The 15,797-nt window shown below is 41.4% G+C and overlaps 1 protein-coding gene across 2 annotated transcripts; it reads right to left on the reverse strand.

Moving 5' to 3' along the window:
* Positions 1–903: 903 nt before the first annotated feature.
* Positions 904–15,150, reverse strand: c2cd3 (C2 domain containing 3 centriole elongation regulator). Of its 2 annotated transcripts, XM_046389538.1 has the most exons (33): positions 14,901–15,150; positions 13,518–13,787; positions 13,272–13,429; positions 12,926–13,104; positions 12,659–12,813; positions 12,427–12,559; positions 12,197–12,349; positions 11,937–12,084; positions 11,716–11,816; positions 11,274–11,477; positions 11,061–11,176; positions 10,850–10,968; positions 10,532–10,663; positions 9,972–10,427; positions 9,728–9,879; positions 9,125–9,368; positions 8,831–9,014; positions 8,562–8,745; positions 7,968–8,140; positions 7,742–7,877; positions 7,127–7,395; positions 6,809–6,889; positions 6,118–6,726; positions 5,693–6,031; positions 5,452–5,590; positions 5,278–5,342; positions 4,983–5,188; positions 4,778–4,896; positions 4,507–4,656; positions 4,232–4,416; positions 3,064–3,829; positions 2,640–2,748; positions 904–1,143 (listed from the first exon to the last, which is right to left on the reverse strand). In XM_046389538.1, the coding sequence occupies exons 1-33, from the start codon at positions 14,950–14,952 to the stop codon at positions 1,018–1,020; spliced, it is 6,612 nt and encodes a 2,203-aa protein (XP_046245494.1). In that variant the 5' UTR covers positions 14,953–15,150; the 3' UTR covers positions 904–1,017. The 2 variants fall into 2 exon arrangements, with proteins under 2 accessions (XP_046245494.1, XP_046245495.1); XM_046389539.1 differs by lacking the exon at positions 14,901–15,150 and having other exon boundaries at positions 13,272–13,439; positions 13,518–13,645.
* Between the last annotated feature and the right edge of the window lie 647 nt (positions 15,151–15,797).

Raw genomic sequence — 15,797 nt, forward strand, 5'->3', positions numbered from 1 at the left:
TGCTCAAACTGCACAACGTTGCACAGAGGCAACAAAAACAGCTTGAGTATAAAAATTAAAGAAAAACAAACATATTTCTTCACACTCTCAGGCACATGGACACATTTTTCCAAAGTTAGTTCAATTTACACATGTTCAAAAACAAACAAAAAAAAAGATATTTAACTTACCAATTGGGGGCACTGTGTCCAATGAGGCTTTGTTTCCTGACAGGACTGCTCCACCTACAGACAAAAGGCCACACCCACTGCAGGCCATCATGAGTGGGAAACAGGAAGTGCAGAGAAGGATGTGTGTCCAGAGTAAAGAAATGAAGGTGAGACAATTTCCAAAACAGTAGCTAAGGCCAACATTAAGGTGACTGCCCTTTTCGAAACTCAACTGTCGGTAACTTCTTGCCTCCACAGGCTCGTTAAGACAACTGAGGAGTCAGCAGTTAACGGCCGTATAGATCAGCGCTGAGAATAAATTCCTTTTGTCAAAAATTGAAAATCACTGCACCCACTAGAGGTCCATAAGCATACATTTGTAAAACTGCAGAAAAAAAAAATATTAGAATGGGTTCAGCAGTATGCCAGACTGGCTGCAGGCAGTGAATTACGTAATGCCTTGTTTGCTTTTTTTTAGCATTGGACAACTGGTCTGAGCTTGTTCTGTCTCAAGCAGACACAACAGGTCTTCTGTTTGTCATAACAATACATAACATGAAACCCATGAAAATATAACTGAAGTGTTGACTTGACTTAAGATGTACGTTTTAAGTATTTTTTCACTGTTTGGCCTTTCAGATGTGTGCATTAGCCAATGAAACAGGTTGAACCTGTTAGAGGACATTTAACACAGCCTTTGGTATCACAACCTCAAAAATCCAGCAGATCAACAAAATCCAAAAAAGGCACCCAATTTTGAAAACAGTTCATATTTATTTATAAAAATACAAATGTTACATTTAATTTACATGATCTGAAAGCACTCAGCAGTGCAAATGTGATGCTTAGCAAATAAACCCACCACATATTACTGACTGTCATCAAAGTGAGCTGCAAATATTTTTGCTATTCTTTCAGTTTCTTTCTTCTTGGATGATGGCGACATGTCGCGACGCTCTCGAGGACCTCTGCGCAGAACTGCAGAGCTTTGTTCCTGAAAAAAGAAATCAAAACAAAACACACTTGCAATTTGAGTAACAATAAACCTATGAGCCTGAGAGTATTAATAAACGTAATAAATTCCATAAAACAGTGTAACATGCTAAAAAGGTGTGACTTAAACATACAAAATTCATCAACCGTTATTTTACTGAGTGTTTGAGGTGTGTGATCACACACTTGCAAGCCTTTTTATGTCGTACTATATGTGTTTACTGAACAGCACAGAAAGTCTTGCCTCGAGTCACCAGTCAAACACAGCAAGCCTTTCTTTGGTTAATGTTCACGTTAATGAGCAGACTGTTACACAGGCCTGTCAGGTGCCTGTTTGGAGTACACAAAGTACAACCTGGGGATTGGCGACAACTAACTAGATCAAACTGGTTCTTTGAATGCACCTGGCTGAAAACAAAGACACATCACCTCCCACCTCACACTGCAGCACCTACATGCATCTTTTCCCTCCACACCCTTCCTGAAATTGGATCCATCAACGCAGGTGTTTTCCATTATTTTTTGGCCATATTGTACATCTAAAATAATCTCAGTTTGCTCTCTACAGGAGCAGACAGAGGTCTTACATACGGTATGTAGACAGCATACTGGGGAGGAGGAGAAAAACTCATGAAGGTCAGTCTATCTATTGTCTGTCCATCTTCTTCCAGGACAGACAACAGATATATGCCTGATTTATGTCTGTCCAACATTTGATGACAAAAATACAGATATATGTGGAAAGCCTAAAAGCTTTGGTTGTATCACAGCAGCGCTCTTAAATAGAGCGTAATGGATGTGACAGATGGTATATGAACACACATTATTCTTCCAACCTTAAGACTGTTCAAACTACTTTGTCCACACCCTTCTCAAAGTCTACAGACTAAATGTGCAAAGAAAATGCGACAGAGACAACGTGTTGCTGTATTAACACTGTAACAGAGACCTAACAGAAGAAGACGGATAACATGTTGACAACATGCTGCGATGTAAACAATGGCTGGTGCTAGACCCATGAACACTAGATAGACTCGTCATCCCACAACAGGGCGCACGGCATCTATATGAATGTATGTTAGATTACGTAATGGTGGGTGGACCTCAATCTGTTAACGCTGCACAAATGGGAGTTAAATTGCGCATAAACTGAAATTAAGTTGGTACACAATGTCCCTCTTCTTGACTGGCCTTTCTTCAGCATGCATCATGTGAAGCGTAAAGTGACCTATTAATAACACCTTTCTTTTGCATGGCATTTGGGTGCTAAGTCCTGGGTAAACTCGCTATAAATCTGATTTTGTTTCATGACTTATTTGTTATAAAAAAAAAAAAAACTAAAACTCTAAAACACGGGAACAAATTCTTCAAACAGGATTATGTGTCACAAAGAAAGGATGAAACTACTGGGTTAAAGTTAATATGAGATATTCAGATTCTCAGCGAGAGAGTGAGTGAGTGTGAATGCCAGAAGTGGAGCTGGTGACAAATACTCACCGAGTCACTGGTCAGCTGGGAGAAAGTAGGAGCTAATCGTATGGCTCTCAAAGACGCCTCCAGTTGGTGAGAGGGGAGGAAGAAATTAGGGACCTCCACAGGCACAGAGCTTTATGTATGAATGTTAAAAAAATAACTAAATAAATATAGTGTGATGATATTCTACAGCTGACATAAGCTTAAGGATTCATGGGACTCTGTTGAACTGTACTGCATTACACAGACAGGTGTTCCTGTTACTCAGCCTAACTACAGCACCAAATGCAAACTGCATTTTAAGTGACATCATAAACCAAAATCAGGAACATCTGAAGTCACGAATTCGTTAACTTGTCCTGAATCTCTGGTCATAAATAGATTTCTAAACAAAATAAAACCGTAATCTAACAGTCAGAAAGACAACACAAATACAGATCAAGGATACGGTTGCGGTGGAGTGTCTTGATTGAACAGGGAGCATGAAGCATCATGGGTATCTGTGGCGTCCTGTGAGGTGGGTGATGAACCTGTCTCAGCTGAACCCTTATCGGGGCTGCTGGGTTTTTTTGGTTGAACCTCATTAATAGCATGTACTGTCCACTCATCATCTGTGTCTGAAGTGTCTGATCCGTTAAAACTGTCACTTTCCTCTCGTCTGGCACATTTGTGTATCTCACTACAGTTCTGAGTTTGCAGATTTAATATCCGCCGATTCTCGCCCTGGTCTTGGCTCAGATCCGGCTCCTCCGGTCCCTCCAGACTCTCCAGAGAAACCAGGTCAGGATCTGATAAGATGCTGGTCCATGGACTGGTTTTGTCTGTCAAAGAGGTCACCTCATTCAGATGCCTCGGCTTCACCACAACCTCCTCGTAATCTTCGTCTTCCTCCTCATCGTCATCATCTTCTTCGTCCTGTGTGCAACCTGTCTCATTTTCATCTTCACCCCTCTCTCCTTCGTTTTCATCCTCCGACTCAGTAACCTTGTTGCTTCGTCTGTCCTTTTCTTCCTCGGGATCGGAGTCGGTGTGTTCTGCAGTCACATTTGGCAGTGATGAGTGCAGAGGAAGCACTTCTTCTTGGGAAGAGTTTGAAGCTTTGCGTGGACTGGGAATCTCGTGGATAGTTTGAGGGTTGTTGTCTCCAACAGGGGAAGTCGTTGTGCTGCTCAGCACGTTGGATGGAATCGTTTCCAGGTGTTGTCCTCTCAAACCTGGGAAGAGAGGGCAGATTTCAGCAACACTGACCTTGAGAAGATCAGGCTTAATATATATATATATATTTTTTTTAATCATACTGTCTTTGATTGTTAGTTATCATCAAGCATTTTTTAAGAACTACTTTGTTTTTAAATAACTAAACCAGTGTTTTCTGTGTCCCAGCTGACAGCAATTAAGCATTACTGTACAGCAGCAACATTTAGTTAATTAATCGATTAATAAATAGCTGATAAATCAGCAGCTGTTTAATGATCAATTAATTGCTTTTGCTATTTTTCCCATTCATCATACCATTTTATATGCTAAACTTATACATTTATTAAAGAATAGTTATGGAAGTGCTGCATTTGCCACTTGTTGGCTGATAACTTATATTCTTGAGCATAAGAGCTTACCACTTATGATGTTGTTGACTTCTCCAACTAGCTGGTTGGACTTGAGGAGAAGCTGACACATGTCTGTTTCACTCCGTTCCTCATGCTCGGTGTGACAGTCCTGCTCACTCGTGGACGGGAATGTGGGAGTCGAAAGCTTACGACTGAAGTATCTCTGGATGTTGTCAAGCTCACTTAGTTTTTTCCTGTTAAAAACAGAGTCATAGTTTAAGCTTGGGTTTTAAATCAAAGCAAGGCAGTTGAGCTGGACTGACTGACTATGTGAGGAATGATACCTGAGTGCTGAAAACAGGAACGAGCTAGAAGGATTGATGTCGCCAACACTGCTGTTACAGACAGAATTAGCTGCTGTTTGCTCCTGCAGGCTCTGATGGTAAAGACGCACTTTGTCCATGTGCTCAAAATGGCGATCACTGCTTCCAGCCCTGGAAAGTTGTAAGAACGATGAGTAACTGTAACTGTAGACAGACTGTGGAAGCTTGTTCCAGTATGCAGGGATGCATTTTAAACAGCAACTGAATGGACATGTCTTAATGCTTCACAAACCTTTCAGAGAACAGTCTGGCCGTGTGGTCCGGTGATGAGATATTCTGCTCGGGGTATCGGCTGATGTGAGAGGGGAAGCTGCTGTATGTCGCTGTGGTGTGGTAGCTGAGAGGGAGCGTCTGGAATAAAGAAACACATTTGCTGTTTTACATTTACTTTTTAACGCTATAAAAGGCATACTGTACGTATGAATGCTTCCTCTCACCGAAGAGTCTTTGGCAGCTTCTGCATTCACAGTTTTTCTCTGTCCTTTGAGGTCTTGGACCCCCTTTAATGGAGTGATGGACACTTTGAGCTGGCCATGACACTGACCACTGAAATCTGTGATGTTGTACCAACCGCACACTGACTGGAAGCCACATATTAAAGGTGACAGGTCTACAGAGGCAAATCCAATCACTCTCTCCATTTCTATAACAAACCAAAGTAAAACAACTTTGAATTAACATGTTGAACAGAACAACGTAATATATGTCATAAATCAAAACTGCTTCCTGTACCTCCTTTGTGCCAGACTTTGAACACGAGAGATTGCTGTGGATCAATCAGTAGCTCCTTTGAAAGCCTGTAAATTTGAAACACATCATCAACCTGATATTTAATAAGTGGGTTTTTTTTCAGTGGTTTGTAGATATCCTCAAACAGGTACGTCAAAGTCTGTGATCTAACTCGACCTGCACTCGTGCTGATGGTCCCACACGGGGCAGTCAGTGTTGGCTACGACAGCCGTGGACGCTGGTTCAGGAGAGTTGGCAGTGACGTACGAAACGCAGCAACACGGTGACCCTTCATTGCGCTCTGCTAGAGGACAGCCTGCCACAGACACACAACACACATGTCACTATTTAGGGTATGTTTTTTTTTAAAAAAAAAAAAAAAGGGTGGAGGAAAAAAGATTTCAGGTCATGAGCTCACCTTTCAGATTGAGGTGCATTGCCCGGTCCACTGCAACAATCACAGGGAAAGACTCATCGAGGCTCATGTCTGTGTGCTGCACAGATGTGATGTCTGGAGTTGTTCTGGAGGATTTGTTTTTGTGTCTCCTATGTGAGTTTTTGGATGTAGTGGGTGAAGGGGCTCGATCTGCTGCTTCCACCTCTTCTGATAAGAGCTCCCCTTGGCTGTCTGAGTCCACCAAGGCATCAGCTCCAGTAGGGTCCTCCACAGGGGTGAAACCTGTTGTCAGGGTGATGTGCACCCTGAGAGCAGCCCCTTGTAGATCTGCTGCTGAGCGTCTGAACAGTGGATACACTCCTGTGATAACCACAAAACTATGATTACATTCAGAAATAACTCCACTAATAAGCAGTTAAATAACAACACAATCAATCATTTCTTACCACTGACAGAAAGTTTCTGCCTGGATGTCTTTGCAAAAGAGGACAGATCGACAAAGGCCGAACCCACCAGTCGGTCTGTGTCACAGGGCCTTTGAGTTTTGACTTTTTTAAAGGCAACCCAAACCTGAACCTCCAGCCTCTCCTCTCGCAGATACCACATCAAGGGCTGAGTGCTCCTCAGTTCCACAGTTCTACTTCCCTGGAAAGCCACCGTGGCCTGGCCTTCCTCCCGACCCTCCTCTAAAGAGGGGTGCTTCAACTGGGAGCAGAAGGCCTCCTGGTCGTAGAACCTGTACCTGAAGTAGCAGTAGGTGGAGCGCTGAAGCTCACTGTGGCCTGGTAGAAGCAAGCAGTGAACAGGTATCCACACTCTTGGCATAGAAAAAGTCAAAGACATTTTTCTCATGCTGTCTCCCCACGAGTCTTCATGATCTTGCAGTTCATTCTGGGTCACTTCCAAGCCTACACCCTGAGCAGCTTTAACGACTCTTTCCCTGTCTGAGTGATGGGCGAAGTTGATGGAGATCTCGAGGCCTCCAACCAAGACGTGCTGGCGCTGAGGAGAACTTGTTTCCTGAGGTATATACACTCCAAACCAGCCAGAAATACCTTTACGTTTGGAGAATAAACACAATAACCGTGAGTTCATCATAAAATCTCTTTGACACAGCGGTCACTAAATGCAGCATACCTGTTCTTTTATGGATGAGATCAGCTAGAGGTATTTTCACTGTGCCCAACATCACATCTTTTGGCTTATGAGTGAGCAGTGCTGCAACAAATAGCACAAAATATATGATTAACTTACAGATAGAGGCTGAAGGACTTACATTAAAACTGAACAGATGCTGAAATGTGGCTTCTATGTAAGAATTTATTTTACATAAAAAAAGTCAATTGCTGTTTGATCACTTAAAAAGAAAAGAAATAACACACATTACAATATATCTTATAAAATAAGAAATAATCTTAAACATTTTATGTAATTGTGGTAAAATTTTTCTTAAACCTTTGCGACTTTCTCTGTTCCAGATGGTGAAGACAGCAAACGCCTCCTGTAGTTGCTCAGCCAGGCTGCAGGTTTCTCCGCTACTCCTCTGAGCCAGCAGATCACAGGACACCTCCATGTGATGGTCGAACTCTGGGCAGAAGGTCCTGGCAGCGATGCGGGTGCACCTCCTCTCAGTCTCAGGAAGGAAGGAGAGCTGGACTGTGATGTATGCGTTCACTCCTACACTGGCAAAGTAGCTGAATCTTTCTTCTTTTTCAGATACAACCCTGAACCAGAACCAGAAAGGCAGCAGCACAACAGCATACTGAACAAATTGGAGTAGTATCTCAATGTATGAAGAAAATATTATTATACTTTCAGTGTGTGCCTCCTCACTTGTAATCTCACAATTACAAACAGTTTAACAGACAGTAGACAACACATCTTTCTAGACAAAGGCAAAGTTAATTTTTGAGAAAATCATCTATCTACATATCTAATATTCCAAAAACCTAACAGCTTTACCTACAGCACACGTGTGAATGTGAGTTTTAATTTTATGAATTTTGTTTACGGCATAACAAAACAAAAACACATAAAACTCCCAAAGGGACTCTGGTGGGGGTAACCTACCTTGCAGCGGCCTGCAGACCTGAAGCTCTGTGCACTTGAACCACGAGTGTCACGAGACGAGAGGCAGCTCCTTTACTAGTCTGCCCCTCGGGCCTCACCGGTCGGTGCTTGTAACGAATACACACATCCAGCAGGCCTATGAAACACATCAAATCAGTCACCTCATTCAAGATACTAAATGTGTCAGTGCAGTATGATACTGCTTTTACATCATGTGGCTGTGTACCTGAGGGCTGAGGCTGATGTCCCGTGGGACTGTCTGCTCTGGGAATCAGGGGCAGGGAGAACATTTGAGCCTCGTTAGGATGCTGTCTTTGCATGGTGACCATGGCACACAGTTTGGACAACGGCAACATTCCTTTGGCCACAAGCTGGTCTCGAACGTTTGGATAATAATATCTGCATGTTATGAAGAAAAGCTTTTAAATCACATCGGGCCATTAAGTCATAGATGTGTATAATCAAGGACTGCTGAAGTTTTACACATAACTTAATAGTGTTTACATCCTTTCGTTTACAAGATAGCAGCTGGTGAATGTCTGTATTGATGTCACAAAACACAAATCTTTGTTTTCCTAAAACAGCTCCATGTTGTGTTTACTTGCTGTCTCTCCCCATAACTGCTGTTTTTTATTGAGGAGGAGCATGTCTGCCACAATGGGATACCTCCATGACTACATGGTCTTTTCACGTAAGAAAAGCAACACTTAATCTTAATTTAGGAGTTGGGCACAGGAAATCTAAGGAAATCAAGTATCAAGTATAATCAACACACGCCCCGTTCACTTTTCTTCCAATTACACAAGAAACCCCAACAAACCTGCACCACACTTCAAACTGGACACCCCCTCCACTGCTTAGGCCTTGACTTGAAAGAGAGCCTAGTAGCAGCCTCTGAACAGGCACTCCTTCAGGAGCCAGAAGCACATGAGTCTCAGTGTGGCCAAACACTGGGTCAGGGACACACAGAGTTGTAGTGGTTCGAAACAGCTTCAGGTTCACGCCTGTTGGAGAACAGATAAAGGTCAGAGTGAAAAGAAAAAAAAATGTGGGAAATTCATCAGTAGAAGTTAAATTAAATGGTCTTACTGCTCTCTATGAGATTTTGGTCAACTTTTGCAGCCGAGTCACCCGTCTGACTGGGGAAACTGTACTGGACGAAGCAGTCAGCTTCACCCCACACTGTGGACTGCAGAGGGGTCAGCCCATTTACCTTCTCCACCCTTATCACAAAGAGATGCTCTCTCATTATTTCCTTTTGTGCTGAAATTGCCTGAGAGAGAAGCACGACGGAGAAAGGTGGTCAAAGGAAATCTGACAACATAGTCACTATGTATTCTTGGACATAATCGGAACCTTTTCAGATGATATTAGAACACAGACCTTTGTTTGTGAATGTGGCTGGTGATCAAGCAGATGAACTGGTCTCACGAGATGAGATGAAGTGTCGTAATCTTCGTCCCTCATGTGCTGCAAGGAAATTATCTGCTCCGACCGGCCCATGGCCAAAACAACCCTGAGGTTTCCTTTGCAACTACCTGAGAACACATCAATGACTGGCATGTAGCAGTCCACCCCTAAAACAGGGTACTGCGCCTGGAGAAGAAGGTGGGCAATTTTTGGATCCCTGCACAGGAAAGAGAGAAAATAAAAAAGGAGGAGAGTTGCATGTTTTGCAAGTTTTCGTTCACATTTACAAGATGTGTGTAATGTGTGTCCTCCACAGGGAGGAAGTGTGTAGTGTGTCATTTTGAGACTCATGGAAGCTTAAGGGATTTATGGTTTTATGCACAATAAAAACACCTTACAATGTACTCTATCTGTAGAGGGTGTGCAAGAGCACCTCCCAGAGGGTAGGTCAAATAATCAGTAAATCTCTTGAGATGCAGATACATTTTTCTAATATCAGATGAACTGACAAATTGTTTGAACTCCAATTTCACTATAACATCCCACTAAAAAAATTCTTTTCTTTTCACAACTTGCCTAAATGACATGTAGAACTGATGAAGAGGTAATTTAACAAGGCCAAGGAGTCGATCCTGCCCTGAACTTCCTGTCTTCTGCCACACCTCGATTACCATCACATTATTCCTCATCCGCTCCAACAGCTTAGCTGTTAAGGCAACAGGAGTGACCTGACACAAAGGATGGAGAACAACTTAAATGAGTCAGCTGCATTCCAAATTTAGAGAAGACTATTATAGCAGACTTGACCAGCTGGGCTGACCTGAACAAAGTTGAAAGAAGGATTGGCTTGACCCCAGCTAATGACAGATCTTGCCATCTCATCGCACCAAAAGAGTTTACAGTTCAAGTACAGGTTCGGAGCCTGCATGGGTCCACAGTTGAAGTTCTTTCCATCTGGCACCATTAGCAAAGTGTGCAGCAGGACCTCAGGGTACTCCTCTACCTGCTGCCTTGATTGATGAGGAGACATGTGGTGGCCAGAATGAGAAATGGGTTCTTTTGGGGGTCTCTGAGGACTCCAAACATTCAGCCTGGAATCCTCAACAGAGCGAGCTGGTAGCTCCTCCCTGCCAGTGTCAACAGGTTGGGTTTTGCAGCTGGTCCCTCTCTGTGGACTGGGTGCTGTTTGTGAGGGCGATGGGTCACTACAAGTCAGTTTGGTTTGACTTTTTTCAGAGGAGAAAGCTTTATTATCTGTAGCAAGTTCTAGTGACACCTGAGAAAAAAAAGAAATAAAGAAATGATGAATATGACTGTCACTTTGGACAACAAACATTAATGTCTGCACTTAAAAAAAACCAAAAAACAAAAGTACAACACCTTGAGAGGTCCGACCTCCTGAGCTTCACTGTTTCCTTCCACACTCTGTACAGGTAAGACAACAGACTGACTCAGCTGCTTGCTCTCCAGCAGATGGCGCAGTGGGTGAATTGCCTTACCGATGGGAACAGGCTGCAACAAGAGAAGACAAAGTCATTTATATTTGAATTCTAGTGTTTTGTGCAAACAGATGAACATAATAATTTACTACTACAAGAGATTACCAGGTAGACCCAAATGAAAATGTCACCACTGTTAAAGCAACCAGTAGACTCCAGAGCCAACATTTTAGATAATGTTAAGCCTGAAGTCACTTACTTTCTTTTGGTCACTTGTTCGTGAGTAAATCTTGAAATTCAGATCAGTTTCCCACCATTGTTTAACCGCTGCTGTACTGAGGTGGACAGGAAACACAGAACACTGGTGGAACTTCACCACTAAAAAAAACACACAAAAGTGTTAAGTCAGATACAGTCACAAACCAAAGGTAGGAAGTTTTATCAAAGCAGAAATTTTAATAATTATGTACCTCCTCTTGTGACTTTACTAGCAACAGCTCTGGTCACCTCCCCATCTCCACCCTTAGTATGATCACGTCGACTGGAAGCAGAAGCCACTGGGAACATGTACTCGACAAAATACGTGCTAACGAAAAAGAAAGAAGATATTCCAGCCTTTTGTGACTCATAATTACAATGTTTTACTAAAATGAAAAGAAAATAATGTCAAATGTTTTGCCTACCGCTTCTTGTTGGTTAATAGTCGAGGAGGTTTCCCTTTACTTGAGGTCTTTCTTGGTGTGGTGGTTGTACTGACTGTAGGTACGGTCAGGGACTCGACACTCACTCTCGCCAGTCGGATCAAACTCAGTAAAGTCAGCTGCTCTGCACTCAGGCCAGGAGGAATACCAACAGCATCTGCAGATCGCTGAAGCTCTGAATTCGGACTGGACACGGTCAAAATACAATGAATGAATTTCTAAAACGTACAAAGACATATCACAAGTGTAATCGGTCTATTAACCTTGTCAGTTTCCTTTTGCATTCTTTGCAGTTGGCTTACTCATGGATTTAGATCAATCAATAGATACATACTTTTTTAAATGGCTACGGCTAAATGGAATAATCTTTTTTGTCCTTTAACAACTGAGCAGCACGGGTTATGTAGCATATAAAGGCCCTTACCCTCCACTAATCTTGGGTTCAGACTGTGTCAGCTGTTTTTCACTTGAGGATGATAATCCTTGAACCTTCCCATCAGTGTCATTGGGTCTGACATCTGACATCTGAAACACAATAAAAAATAAGTTCAAATACCACTGTGTGGGAAAATCAACTAAACTGACACTGAAACTACATATAAAGCAAATTTTCCCTTGATAATGAGCAGAAAACAGGCTACTTACAGGAGTTTTGTAGAACAAGTTTTCCAGTAAGCTCTGATCATACTGTGGATCATTAAGTTCACTATCCCCACAAACACTGCTATGGCCAGACAAAGAATCAGGGAAAGAGTCCTCTCCATCCAGGAGAGGCAGAGGGGATGTGTCTAAACTAAAAAACAAACAAAAAAAAATAAATTAATTAAAAAAAAATAATAACATTTTATGGGGAAGAATTGCTTATATTTTCTGTCAACCTTTGAAGTAAATGTGTAGAGAGGTACCTGCCCAGGAGCAGGTCCACAGCTCTGTTATCCATGTCAACAGGACAGTCTAAGTCACGCTCTGATTTCACAGCAACACCATCAGAGTGCTCAAGAGCTGAATCAGCATGAAGAATATTTTGAAGAAACATCCCAGAGGGAGAAGTGGAGGGCCTGAGACACAATAATAAAGTATTTCAGGGTGAAGATTATAAGGTGATAGAAAAATGTTTACTTTTTGAGATACTAACTTGGTGGGTGGGAGGATGTTATCCTTTGAGAGAGGCAGAGGGCTGTCTTTCAGTGCTGGGGCAGAATCCATGTCACATTTCAAAGCTGACACCACCATAGCATTTCTCAGCTTGTTTCCACGCTCTAGAATAACTAAGATAAGAGAAGATGTTGGACATTTGGAAAGAAAACAGTCACATATATGTGTTTGTGATTATGTAGAACCAAAGTGTTGTCATTCCGCAAACCAACCTGAGAGGATATCATTGGTGGTTTGGCCACAAGAATCCTGGCTTGAAGGATTTTGAGCTGTTTGACTGTTATGAGAATTTGTTCTTGGCATCTGATTCTCCAGTGACTCATCTTTGCCATTCTGGACATTTTGGAAATACAAATGGTCTTTCCCTCTGAAAATATAACAGCAATTTTTCATTAAGATTATTATCCTCTGACTTGCACTTACAAATGATGAGCTCTTACTGCAAGAAACCAACATTATGAACAATAACAACTCCAAACCTTGGAGTGTTTCCACTGCTGCCCCCAGTTGATTCCTTCCCACTGCCAACTGAAAGCGATCTGGGCTGTGAGGGGACAGTCAGTGTCCCCCTCAGTGGTCCCTTAATGATAATATCTGTGGTAGGACCTGAGCTGCTGCTGTCATAGGCTTCTGTCAGAGCCTCCAAGTAAAGGGAAACCTGAGAGGGTAAAAGGAAAAACTAAAATGTAGACTTAAGAATTAATGAAACACAACTGGTGAAGGCATTAACTTCCTGTAGGTGTTTATGGCACTTACTAATGCATTTTAAAGGGTGTTGGCTGAAATTTCACTATTCATCTAAGTCAGTGGTTCATTTCCACTCACCTGTAACTCTCCCAGCTTCTCAGATGTTGGAGATACAAGGGTGTAAAATCCACTAATGGGATTTGACATAGAGACGCGAGAGATGCCCACAACCTCAGCCCGTGCAATCGGCAAATGATCAGGTTTTGTCAGAACTTCCAGCACCAGAGAGCCCATATCTGTTCATCACTGACGGGTTAGTGGTTGATATTAAACATATATATGAAGCATGGCAAACGCAAAGCATATCGAAGCCTTCTAAAGTACCTGTAAGATATGAGGTGAACTGTTTTGGCCCACAGCGAATGGGGAAGCGGGCTGTGGTCTTGATGGTCGTCTGGGACAGCTGTGATCCATCCCTCGGGAAGAAATGTGTCCCGTTGGATGACTCTCCCCACCAACGCAGCCTGATGAATGTTGCAGACGGAGGTTTGTGAACTGTCCATAATACACGGCTTACTGTCACCCGCAGGAAACATCTTAGCTGGCCCTCGACCAGAGGAGGAAGGCTGGTGGAGGGGGACACATCGTTGGGGGCTGCAAAAGGTCATTTTTGATTACAACAAAATTCAGATACAATAAGTGCGAACACTGTAAATAAATAATAACATCAAAAAACACTGTGTGATGAAACGTATGAAGAGTGGAACTTGCTGCAGATTTTAGTTCACTGGGATTGTGCAATAGGACAATAATACTGACTCAAGATATGAGCTTGACATGTTGTCAACAATTTTGAGCATGCTGATATTTAGAATTAACAAAATATATCTTGTTTAATGCATATGCTGAGTCTTATGTAACATACAACTGTGAAGATCAAACTGACTCTATTGCATGTGATTTTTAAGATATTTGCTACCCACTTATACATTTATATCTATATTAATATTATAATATATAATATAATATATATAATTAATATAATATTCACATTTTGATAAAAACATTAGCTATTGTAACCAATTCTATTGTTCACAGCAGTACACAATAATGATATCGGTAATACAACAATAATGTATTAATACAGCAGTGTTTGTAACTCTCTGAAAGGTTGCTGACAGTTTTATTGACACATCACTTTACCTCAGTGCTGAAAAGATTTAAAACAACAAAAATCAAAACCCCTAAAACCCTAACTATAAATACTTATAGTCAGGGCCGATAACTAAATTGAAAATAATTAAATACTTTAATAAAAATGCCTCCCAATGGCAGCTACAAGTGCAACATTAAAGTGAACACATTAATGCATCATTGCAATAACTATAATCCAATAATATTTTAAACATTATAGCGACAAGGGCCATTCTCTGTAATGAGCAGTTTTACCTTTTGAACTTTAAGTATATTTAGTTCTTCTGTACTTTTAATTATCTTTTGCACAATTTATCTCCCTGTGATAACGTTACTGCAACTTTTACCAAAAGATACGTTACTTCTTCCGTCAATATTCAAGCTGCCCACTGAGAGACATTAACAACATCGACAACACAGGTAAAAACAACACAAACTGAGAGAAAGCGGGAATTTGTTAATTTAACATAACATTACAAGGCTAATGAGGGACTGACAGCTGACGATAACTTACCAGCTAGCGTCTTAACTTAGCTGTTTTGCTAGCAGGTAGCTAAGCTAACAACAGTTTACCTTTACTTTTGCTGCTTCCAGCTTTGGCGGACCGCTGTTTTCTGCTCTTCATCCTTCAGCTCAGTAAATATTGATGGTGAATGGCGGCCTGGCCAAAGCAGGGGCTAAACCGTTAGCAGGCATGATGTTTAACACAGTCCAACTACCTATAATAATCCGTTTAACTGCACTGCTACATGTACGCCTTCACACACACACACTCACAGACACACAAGCGGCAGCGCGCAAAACTGTTTCCGAGCAACGACGTGCCGCCTTAGCTGCCGCTGCTTTTCACAGAGGCATTCTGGGAAAGCGAGTCAAACGTCAGTTTACGCTATTTTATTTGCCTTGTTTCAAACTTTGTGACAATTCCGTCTGATAGCAGTCTCTTTTTTTACTTAGTTTTTACTTTATCACATTTATTTGATACATTTACTGATGATTTACATGGCAATAATAACCAAATATTATAATAAATTACGATATATTTTACCCAAAAAGATAAAGATAAGAATTTATTGATCCCTTGGTGAAATTCACATACTGTAAATTAGCATCCAGCTGCCTGGTAGTATTACTTCTTCTTCTTCTTATTATTATTATTATTATTATGAAATTAGAATATCTGAGTACTCCTTCCACTCCTTCCACCACTGAGTGCTATGTGGTGATAACACACAAGTCTAAATTAGAAAACTAGCTTATAAATTGTTGCACCTAATCACTTTAATAATAATTTCTTCACTTGTATTCAATGTTATATTAAGTAGTATATTGCAACTTATGCATGTTGTTTTGTGAATTCTGAAAATATAATTTAAAGTTATAGTTGAAGGTAAGATTTTTCTGAGATACACATTTCATTAATTCTAACAGTTGTTTTTATTTAATGTATTTATATATGTATGTATATTT

The sequence above is a fragment of the Scatophagus argus genome, chromosome 5 (assembly GCF_020382885.2).
Source record: "Scatophagus argus isolate fScaArg1 chromosome 5, fScaArg1.pri, whole genome shotgun sequence".
Lineage (NCBI taxonomy): Eukaryota > Metazoa > Chordata > Actinopteri > Scatophagidae > Scatophagus > Scatophagus argus.

Excerpts from the sequence above, each read along its gene's own strand:
- c2cd3 (XM_046389538.1), bottom strand. The coding sequence starts at position 14,952 with ATGAAGAGCAGAAAACAGCGGTCCGCCAAAGCTGGAAGCAGCAAAAGT. Across the intron at positions 6,727-6,808 it reads TCTCATCCATAAAAGAACAG|GTATTTCTGGCTGGTTTGGA; the intron begins GTATGCTGCATT and ends CCAAACGTAAAG. Across the intron at positions 3,830-4,231 it reads AGTCAACAACATCATAAGTG|GTTTGAGAGGACAACACCTG; the intron begins GTAAGCTCTTAT and ends CTCTCTTCCCAG.